At 41.7% G+C, this 9,566-nt stretch overlaps 2 protein-coding genes across 4 annotated transcripts; both read right to left on the bottom strand.

Annotated features, from left to right (window-relative positions):
* Positions 1-610: 610 nt before the first annotated feature.
* On the bottom strand, positions 611-4,487 carry LOC135648754 (uncharacterized). The gene is made up of 5 exons (XM_065166683.1): positions 4,256-4,487; positions 3,760-4,174; positions 1,848-2,131; positions 1,454-1,672; positions 611-1,260 (listed from the first exon to the last, which is right to left on the bottom strand). The coding sequence occupies exons 2-5, from the start codon at positions 4,148-4,150 to the stop codon at positions 853-855; spliced, it is 1,302 nt and encodes a 433-aa protein (XP_065022755.1). The 5' UTR covers positions 4,151-4,174; positions 4,256-4,487; the 3' UTR covers positions 611-852.
* Positions 4,488-4,647: 160 nt separating this feature from the next.
* Positions 4,648-9,566, bottom strand: LOC135648756 (uncharacterized). 3 transcript variants are annotated; one of them, XR_010501052.1, is made up of 8 exons: positions 9,102-9,566; positions 8,163-8,411; positions 7,943-8,077; positions 7,378-7,497; positions 7,223-7,309; positions 6,672-7,138; positions 5,295-5,483; positions 4,648-5,038 (listed from the first exon to the last, which is right to left on the bottom strand). XR_010501052.1 is itself a non-coding variant. In XM_065166684.1 (7 exons), exons 1-6 carry the CDS (start codon positions 9,456-9,458, stop codon positions 6,689-6,691), a joined length of 1,398 nt encoding a protein of 465 aa, XP_065022756.1. In that variant the 5' UTR covers positions 9,459-9,566; the 3' UTR covers positions 5,170-5,483; positions 6,672-6,688. The 3 variants fall into 3 exon arrangements, 1 of the variants encoding a protein (XP_065022756.1); XR_010501053.1 differs by having other exon boundaries at positions 8,286-8,411; positions 9,102-9,563; XM_065166684.1 differs by lacking the exon at positions 4,648-5,038 and having other exon boundaries at positions 5,170-5,483.

Consider the following 9,566-nt stretch of genomic DNA (forward strand, 5'->3'; position numbering starts at 1 on the left):
CAAAGCATAAGATAAATACAATACAAATCTCTCCATTATATTATTTATATTATATACATAAGATCGAAAAAGATAGTGTACATAATTTTATAGCTAAAAAAACTATTTTTATTACTCAAACTGCTATGAAGTAAATTGCAAAAGAATAATTTTATTTGTTTCAAAATATTTTCTTTCTTTCCTCATGATTTTAAGAATCAAATTGACTTCTTCCCTTGCAAGGATAAATAGAATACTAAAATTCAACTTCTCCAAATCTAGTCATCTTTTCCATGAATGATCAGCACTGCAAGGGAAGGAAACAATTTGTCTGAATTAAATTGGATTTACTTCACCTGTGCAAAATTAATCATATTCTACTAGATTTGAGAGAGCCGAGACAATCCACAACAAGCACACTGCGGAACCCATTCCAGAGAACCTTTGGGATTTTACAGCAGGAAGAAGCACTTCTTCACTTGGATCAGAGAGCTAATCAACAAAGGCTGCATGCTCTTTACTTCATGTCCCTAATATGTTATATTGTGCTTGATCTCAGAGGAGGCACACTGTCGCTTGGTTTTTCGCCAAATTACATAGTTCATGCAGTAACTTAGTAATGCCTTCGATACATAAACAAGGTGAAAAGATTTTAACTTTAGACAAGCATATAGCAGTTTTAGAGAACATCTTCCTGTTAACCATGTCATAATTTCTGAACTAAGACCAATCACCACAACTCACACACGACATAAAGGTGCTTCAACTCGGTGTAGAAATAGAAGCAACTACAGAGAATATGAAAAGACCAGCTCTCAACTCACTAACTGAAACTACTCTGTGCAAAGGGTATGGTCACACCCAGCCATTTGATCAGGAAATTTCATTGAACCTGAACGACACATCACCAGCAGTGTCCCTCTCAAACCCCGTCTCGAATGCATCAGCTGTCAATGGAGGTAACGGAAGAGAAATTGGTGCCGCAGCTTTATACTCTGCGAACTCACAAGCCGATGGTTGCTCCCACATCAGAACATGTATTCGAATTGGCTTCAGAGCATGCCTATGCAAGGAGAGCTTCTGGCTGATTGAGATGGTATCAAAGCAGCGAATTGCTCCAGCAGAAGACACCATCCAAGGGAGAACTTTTTCATTTGACACCCTCGAGATCACCAGCAGCTTGTCTGCATTTCTTGCTTGTCTGAACATATCTCGAAGCCCTGATCGTGTGGAAGCTGCTTCATCATCCGTATCATCCACTGAGGAAATGTAGATGAAACCCTGCAAAGAATGAATATCGAGTGAGGCTTTTGATCTCACGACATCAACATAAGATGTGCTTCGAGTGGGTACTAAAATCGCTGCAAGGTATGTGTTACTATCACAAAGAAGAAAGTTGATGGATGGAACCAAGTGATCACAAGCTACACCTATCAAGAACGACAATAGATTAATGGCGAGAAGTTTAGCAAACCTCTTCGGTGCAACTGATCGCAAATCCCAGTTTCGTATCACCTTCTTGAAGTTTAATATCTACTGCGAGTTCCCCAGCAGCTGGGGTGAACCAAAGCCTAACTGCCCTGACCACTCCAATGTCAACCCCATGGTAATCCTCAAACCCATAGAGGCTAACATTTGCAAGATCCGATAATGATCCACTGTTCACGGTTGCAGATGCTGTCTCACCAGATATCTGTAACGGGAAAACATGACCTATTAAGTACAAATCGACAAAGATTCTAAGACTCCCCAGTGCAAATCATTTCAATATATCCATGTCTCATGAAAGGGGCATAAAAGATGCTTAACTCACTCTGCTAGAGAAGTTCTTCACCTTAGATCTATATTGAAGCCTTTGCAAAGATTACCTTGGTTAAGAGAGCCTCAGTCTGGACATTCATGAATTCAATGGGGACTCCTGAAGCCTGAGAAGCGAAGAGCCAAGTGTTTGCACGGGCCAAGGTGTCCTCAAGGCAATTGTAACGAGAAGCAACCAGGTCCAGCGCCTTTGGAAGTACCAGCATTGAGAGGAAGCAGCTTGAGTTGGGCACTGGAAGAAATTCCTTCATCTTTTTTTCCCAATTGTACGGTACATATCCATCCTGAACCTTGGCAGTGCTCAGTGCACAGACCACCCTCGAGCTCCTTGAGCCTTATAAATAAGCAAGATATTAGTGGTTGTTTGAGAAAAATGAAAAGTCAGGAAGCTGATTTCCATGAGACAACAAAAATAATTGTTATTTACGGCATGGGCAGCTCCTCTAATCAGTTATGATCCACATGGCAAAGTCAACCATTTGAGGAGTCAAATGGAATTCTTTATATAAATTAATCAATGAAATCAGACTATACATTGGTTAGTGGCAAATTTTGCATATCAGACCAATGCAATAACATATCTCTTTATGGATCTAGGCACCTTTGTTTGATTAGACTTGAAATTGCTTAGATATTTTGATGGTAGAATACTAAACTACCCACGAAAAGTGATCACTTGATAAATATATCACCTCAGGTAATTCAAGAAAATGCATTTAGAATATTAGACAAACAAATCCTCCAACATTGTTTCATATATTTTTGACGAATCCATATCAATAGGTTGATAAATTAAAATGATCTAAACTACAGTATAAGCAATGAGGCTTACTCTCTCACATAACCCTTCCTACCATATAGAACTTAACTTTGGAAACATACCAACAAAGATTCTTGCATTAACAAGTAATCATCTGATAACAACAGGTAAGATCCATGAGAGTGAGAATACTTCAACTTATGTGTTCAACCAGATACAATCATTTTGACTGGCCTATGTCAATGATCCCACAAAAGTTTAGTCAAAGGAGGTTGATCCAATGAGCCAGCAACCAGGAAGGAATCTTGTAGCTGTTTCACATGGTAAGCAAATAATATACATAAGCAAGCTTAGGGATGCAACAGGATCCAATAAAATACCAAGCATGAAAGTCACTTGCAGAGCCACTTTCATGTAATCCAAGATCATGCATCAAGGAAGCAACTCTCACTTAAAGCTTCACCATATTAAATATGTTTTCAGCTCTTAACTCATTAAGAATCAGACAAGTCAAAAGATGTGTCCGCATCGCATCCACACAACCATTGAACCGGTGGCAAGAGGTTAATAATTAATTGAGGAGCTACCTCTGAAAAAAGTAAACTATAGCCTTAAAATAATCTACCAAGTTCTTTTCTATCAGATGTTTGTAAGTGAAGCAAACTTGGTGCATTTTAATTACAGAACAAACTCGTTGTCGGCTTCAAACAAATAACATTCTTAAGGTTTCTTTTTAATGATAGCAGAATTTATCACAAAATCCCATGACCCCTAAATCTAAGAAGTCCTGCCTCTACTGCATGTCCTTTTCTAAGATCTACAGGCTTTTTTCCAATTCTATCATAGCTAGCACCAACGAACACCATCTTAATTACTTGAATGACAAGCTAGTAGAACTCAGATTTCCTGTATAAACCCTGCTGGTAGTCGAATTCAATTTGAGTACTGCTTGCAGATTCGGTGAGAACCACCATCCTACAATGGTAGGAGACTATCAAGTCTTACAAACCAACATAATCCTTCTCCCCCTTCCGAGGACTGTTAGGGATGTCACAACAATCTCTACGGGTCCATGTAAAAGGATCGTCGAGAACAAAAATGCGAACTTGGAAAATCGACTCTCTGCCCACAATTAACAGTAATATCCGTGCCAAAGCAAATGGGGAGAGGGGGTGAGAGGAGGAGGAGGTCGAAGGCCACACCTTGCAACGCCACGCACTCGCTCACCATGCGGTCGACGAACCCGACGGCGTAGTTGGGGTCGCGAATGGAGCGGAGCACGTACTGGCGTCGCCCGGCCGGGCTGTGGGGCACGATGCAGGCCTGGAGCTCCGCCGCCTCGCCGCCACATCGCTGGACCCTCACCTCGATGGACGTGTCCCCGCGCTTGAACGCCGAGTGGAGCAGCTTCTGGACCCCGCTCCTCCCGCCCTTGAACGGGGAGAGGACAGCGGGGGACCCCCCGATCTTGATCTCCTCCACCACGTCCCCGGTCTGCAGCATGTCCCCACCCCACTCCTCCGCCTTGGAGCTCCCTGCAACGCACTCGATCGCCACCACCGGCCCCCGCTCCGACGACTGCAGGCGGTCCATTCGCGCCAACCCTGCTCCCTCTCGCTACACCAATCTTCCCACAGGGGACGTGTCAAATCGATTATCCTCAAGAAATTCGGACGGACCTCAGCGAAAAGATGTGACCTTTACGGCTTTCAAGGGTCGCCGGAACGATAAAAATTGCAGCTTTGCGTGATTGGCGATCTCAGTACGTGGAATCCTCCTGAAGCTCCAGAGAACGAAGAAAAAAGACACAAGTTCTCCAAGTAGGAGAGGAACATGGGAAAGAAGACGACGACGTACGACCAAGAGGTCTTCCGCTTGAGAGACTTTTCGAATCGAATTGAGAGAGAGAGAGAGGACGACGCAGCCAGTTGGATTTGTTGGAGGCAAAATTAGACGCAGGATATAAATGAAGACGGTGGTGGAAGCCAAGGGTGTAAGTGGGGTTAGGAAGCGGAATTTCCCTGTCTCCCACGGCGCAGGAGACACCATTCTACCTCTCACAAACGTTCCACGTACCACACCAGCGTGTCATGTCAGGATTTTTTGAAGGCACAAGGGCGGAGGAGATGGCGTCTCGTGGCTTGGCCAAGGTACACGGTATGGGAGAAAGAATGGCGGCCGCCGGCGAGCCCCACCGCTTCTAGAAGGCAAAACGTTCGGAAGCTTTTCTTACGACGGAGGGGGACCTGCTATTTCCTTCCCCACATGCGGGTCATCAACGGTGCAGGATCCAGCCAAGGGGGCAAACGGACGGTGGATCGCCGCCATGTACGAGGCGCCTGAGCTGCTGCCGGTCGAACTCACTTGTCTCTTGTCGGACAGGGAACACGGTTCCTCCTCGCTAGCCGTCGATGGGCCCCACTTCATTGATGACGAGCTGGCGTGGGCCCTCCCGGTTTCTGAGGGCCAGCAGCGTGTGGCCTGCATCGGACCATACAGGTGAACCGCACCTTGTCAGTCAACATTGCAATGGTCCTGTAAACAGGAGCAGGAAGAAAGAAGAGGAAAAATAATGACAAGAACTAATACATCCAACAGTGCTTCTCTTCATTGACATTTAAAAATATGGCATAGCAAGAAACAATATATTCAACATTGATTCTCTTGATTGACATTTAAAAATAAGAAAATTGATGGAGATTAATGAGCATTGCACAGCTTGCATTAGAGTTTGCACCTGAAAATTGTTCAGCATTAACATATGACAAATAAAATCTTAGAACTCTCAGTATGTTGAATCTTTTCTTAAATAGAGTAAACAAGTTTTTGTTGGCTTTCAGCTGCAGTGCCATAAAACTGTATACAAAATTGATAATTCCACCCAGTGCCTACATATCATCAATGCTTCCTCTTCAAGTACCTGCTCCTGTTGATCAATAAGACAGACACAAGAAATCAAAAACACACTTAAAAACTATAGATAGATACAAAAAATCAGAAATACTGTAAAATTGCTTTAATTTGACATGATAAAAGGAAGAGAACATGGCAAAAGCAATTAGAGACAGATAAATCTGTAATTTTCTTACATACTTCATGTACATTTCACAGAATATAAACTTGAATGTCATCAATAACTTGTCCAACAGAACCGATTGAATGCATATCCAACAATAGGATGCCTCAGTACAAAGATATTGTAAGTGCCATCTTGGTCCTGTATTCAGCACTTTACATAGTCAATATATTAGCCTAGCGTTCACTCATTGGATATGTCGGTGATCAAATATTAGTTAAAAAACAACTACAACTCTTAGTCGTTGCAAATTTTACTTCTGAATATTGGCAAATTTAATGATTTTTATGGTATTCCATTCAGCTGGTTAATTAACAGAAACAAAACATGTATGATCAAAATCAATCTAATTGACAGGAATCTATTAACAAAGAGGGTTTGGTCCTATGGAAAGAGAGATCATTCTGAACATTAACATGTTTTATGAACCAAAAGAAGCATTTTAATCCTCTTGAAAGAAAGATTATTCTGGGTTAAAAAAGATCATTCTGAACATTTACATATGTTTATGAACCAAATGGAGAGCTGTGAAGATGATTCAAATAAGACAGATGTTACATGCAGTACATTGAAACTTTTAAATAAAATGATTGATGCATGTCATAGCACAACACAAAACATTTGTAACAGTGTGTGATGTAAATAAAACTGGTCTGAGTACTTTGGTTAAGTCTAAGGCAATAAGAGATATACAAGTGCAACAATGGGATTCTGAATACCACACTGGACCACATATTGCATGATTGCTAGGACAAACAATAAAAATGATGATGACCTAGAAAGAATGTAAATTGAACTTCCATGCATGGTTCGTCTTATCGGTCCGTACTAATGTATCGACCGGATGTCGATACGATATGTATCAACGTATCAACACATTATACAATGGAGCATATAGACAAAATGACATGTACCACCCATACCGATCCCCTATTGGACCAGTATATACTGTTTGTACCAAGCGATATATCATGATACGACGAACCTTGCTTCCATGCATAAGCAAAGATATATAAAGCCAAGAAAGAAATCTTTTACCCTATTGACATTAATATTTAGGTCCATCTCATTTTTGAAGAGGTGTAATTTGCTTTCTGGTGAGCAGCCCTTCTGGTTCTCTTGGAATCTTCACTAAAATGCACAATTCGTCTGTGTCTTAATGCAGAAGCTGGTTCAGATCTCTGAATCCTTTGGTTCTCTTTAAGAGGACTAATAAATTGTTGCTTTAGAGACCCATCATTTGATTTGTTCAAGGGAATTAAATGCTCCACTGAGGATGGACTTATAATTTCAGCCATTCTAATGTCATGACGCTGAGGATTATCCTCAGCAACAGAACGTTGAGAATGGTATTGTTTGCTGGTCATAGGAGAATCCGGGTCAGAAGATGATGGACTAGTACTACTCATGTCATACAGGATATTATTTGCCATGACTGGAGGCTGCAGATTGCTAGTGTCCAAAGCAGTAGAAGAACTTCTCCGGAGCCTTGTAAGCTCAACAACCTACGTTAGATTTTTCATGCCATTAGTTAAATCAGTGGAAACTATAATGGCAGTGAATTTCATAATTTCGGAAAGCAATTCTACCTGTTTCTCGAGAACAGCCTTATCTTTCTTCAGTTTGGAGATCACCAAGTTCTTCCTTCTTATGATTTCTTCAAGTTCCGTTATCCTCTATTGGGAAAAAAAATTGAGTTATCACAGTATAATTCTCCTGCACTCTTTCAAAACACAAGAATCACCTTACAGTCAGCAGCCCTAAATGCATCAACAGCAATAGCTAATTCCTTTATTTTTGCATCCTTCTCTTCACACTCCTTGCGAAGGTTATAGAATTCTTGCTCTGATGCTAATGCACTTAGCTGAAAGCAATTCAAGTACCAAATTTATATGGGGAAGATTATCTGATTTCATTGAGACATGTTTAGGTAAACCTCTGACCAGTAATATAATCATTCACAAATAAATTGATTACAACAAGTTATGTGTCATTCCATGAGCAAGCTAATCATCAAAATGTGGTATAGTAAATCCTCATGCAATCAAACTTCTCTTTCTCACAGAAATTCATTACTGTATTTACCTTTTTTCTCTCTCAAGAGAGTTCAAAGTTAAGCTAATGTCTACAGACAAACAGGGTAACTTAGGAGCTAAGATGCTGATTCTTTAAGCTTTACAACAAATATCAGGACTTCAATCATGTCTTTTTTTTTCCATATAGTAAATGATAACCCAGATAACTTTGATTGAAATCAAGTAAGTACCACATTACCGATAGGTATACCGAAATGTTTGGGAGTTCATCACCTGAAAGTCAACAGAAGATGTAACACTCCAATTAAAATCAGACAAATCAGACATCCGACGCTCTTCTTGCTCCGTTGGGATCAAATTATCTGCGTTGAAGGCCTCCCCTTTTGCAGACTCTATCCCAGTGGCATCCTGTGCGACAAGATAATGTGTTACACCAAATAATAACAGATTTGCTTTTACATGTAGCAAACTTCATTTTTGGCTAGACATGTACTTTCCCTCCATGTAGCCCACTTGATACGTGTCTACAAAGAGGCAAACTTCCACTCTCAGGGTTAAGCTCCAGCAGTGAAGTCCTAGAACCACAAAATTGAGATGCAACCTGTAATTGCTTCACCTCAGCATTGAATTGATCATTCTCCAATGAAAGCCCCGAAATGCATTTGACTGGTTGATCCTGAAGGGAGTTCATCTGCTCACATAAATTATCAAGCTTCTGCTGCATGCTGAGGAGCACCTCGTCCTGGTCCATCAAGAGAAAAACGATACATTTATTCTTTGCAATTTAAGTAAGCAAATAGACATTTTGAGAAAGTTACTTCATGACAAAGAAAGGTAGTTTGTTAGGAATTAGGATGACTAGAAATTCTAAGACTAAAAATTTCAAGGAAAAGAAAACCCATGCTACAAAGTCATTCAAGAAAAGAACAGAAGTTTCAGATTACACACAACTAGCTGAGGATATGATGCCTTCTGATATAGACATATTAAAAGGAAGTATATTGTTTCATTAGAGAAAAGATATTTTGCAACACAATAGCCATCAAAGCCCTTCTTTTCCTACTCACCCTAAACACAGAGTTGGAAGAGGTTCAAAAAGTTCATAAAGTACAAAAGATGGGGTCTTGATTACAAGAAGTATCTCCGGATGATGATAAAAAGTTTCACTTTTTAAATATTTTTTTCAAAGAACTCTGGGACTGTAAAAAGGAATTCTTTTTCCTTTTTCGTCTCCTGATCTCAAGCTGGGACATCAAAAGTTGCAACTTTTTTTCTCTCCCAGATCAAATTCCACTGCAAACAGTAACTAGAAGCCCTTTGATCAAATATCAAGCAAGTAAACATAAGTGACCATGTTTTCCATTCAATCAAAACGAGACGTCGACAATAAGCGTAAAGTGTAAGCTTTAACCCTATTCGATCAAGCGCTCACCCTTAGCTCTACGGATCTCTGAAACTGTTCGATCTGCCGAGCCCTCTTCGAGTTGTAAGCGGCTGCCGCGACGACGGCGACTACGAGGACCCGATGGAGAGGGCTAAAGAGATCCCATGCCACCGCTTCATCACCGCTCAAGCCGCCTCCGATTGCGCCGGCCGATGTGGCCTCCTCTGCGCCGACGAGGCGGCCCTGGAGCGAGACCCAAGCGATCTTCTTCAGCGCCGGCCTGCTCGGCTCTTCGAAACAGCCAGAGAGGCGGCGAGGGGAGGGGGAGACGAGGTGGGCAAGCGAGACACGCGCCGGCGTCGGAGCGCCCGGGCCGCGGCTGGACGCGTACTCGCCGCCGTCCATCGTGCGATGGGCGGCGCAGATGGAGCGGAGAAGGGCGGTTCGAGCTCAGACTGGAAATTTTCAAACCTTTAATTGTGCGCGACGGTAAAAGAAGGGCGGACTCGGGAA

Source organism: Musa acuminata, chromosome BXJ3-9, assembly GCF_036884655.1.
Source record: "Musa acuminata AAA Group cultivar baxijiao chromosome BXJ3-9, Cavendish_Baxijiao_AAA, whole genome shotgun sequence".
NCBI classification, from domain to species: Eukaryota; Viridiplantae; Streptophyta; class Magnoliopsida; order Zingiberales; family Musaceae; genus Musa; species Musa acuminata.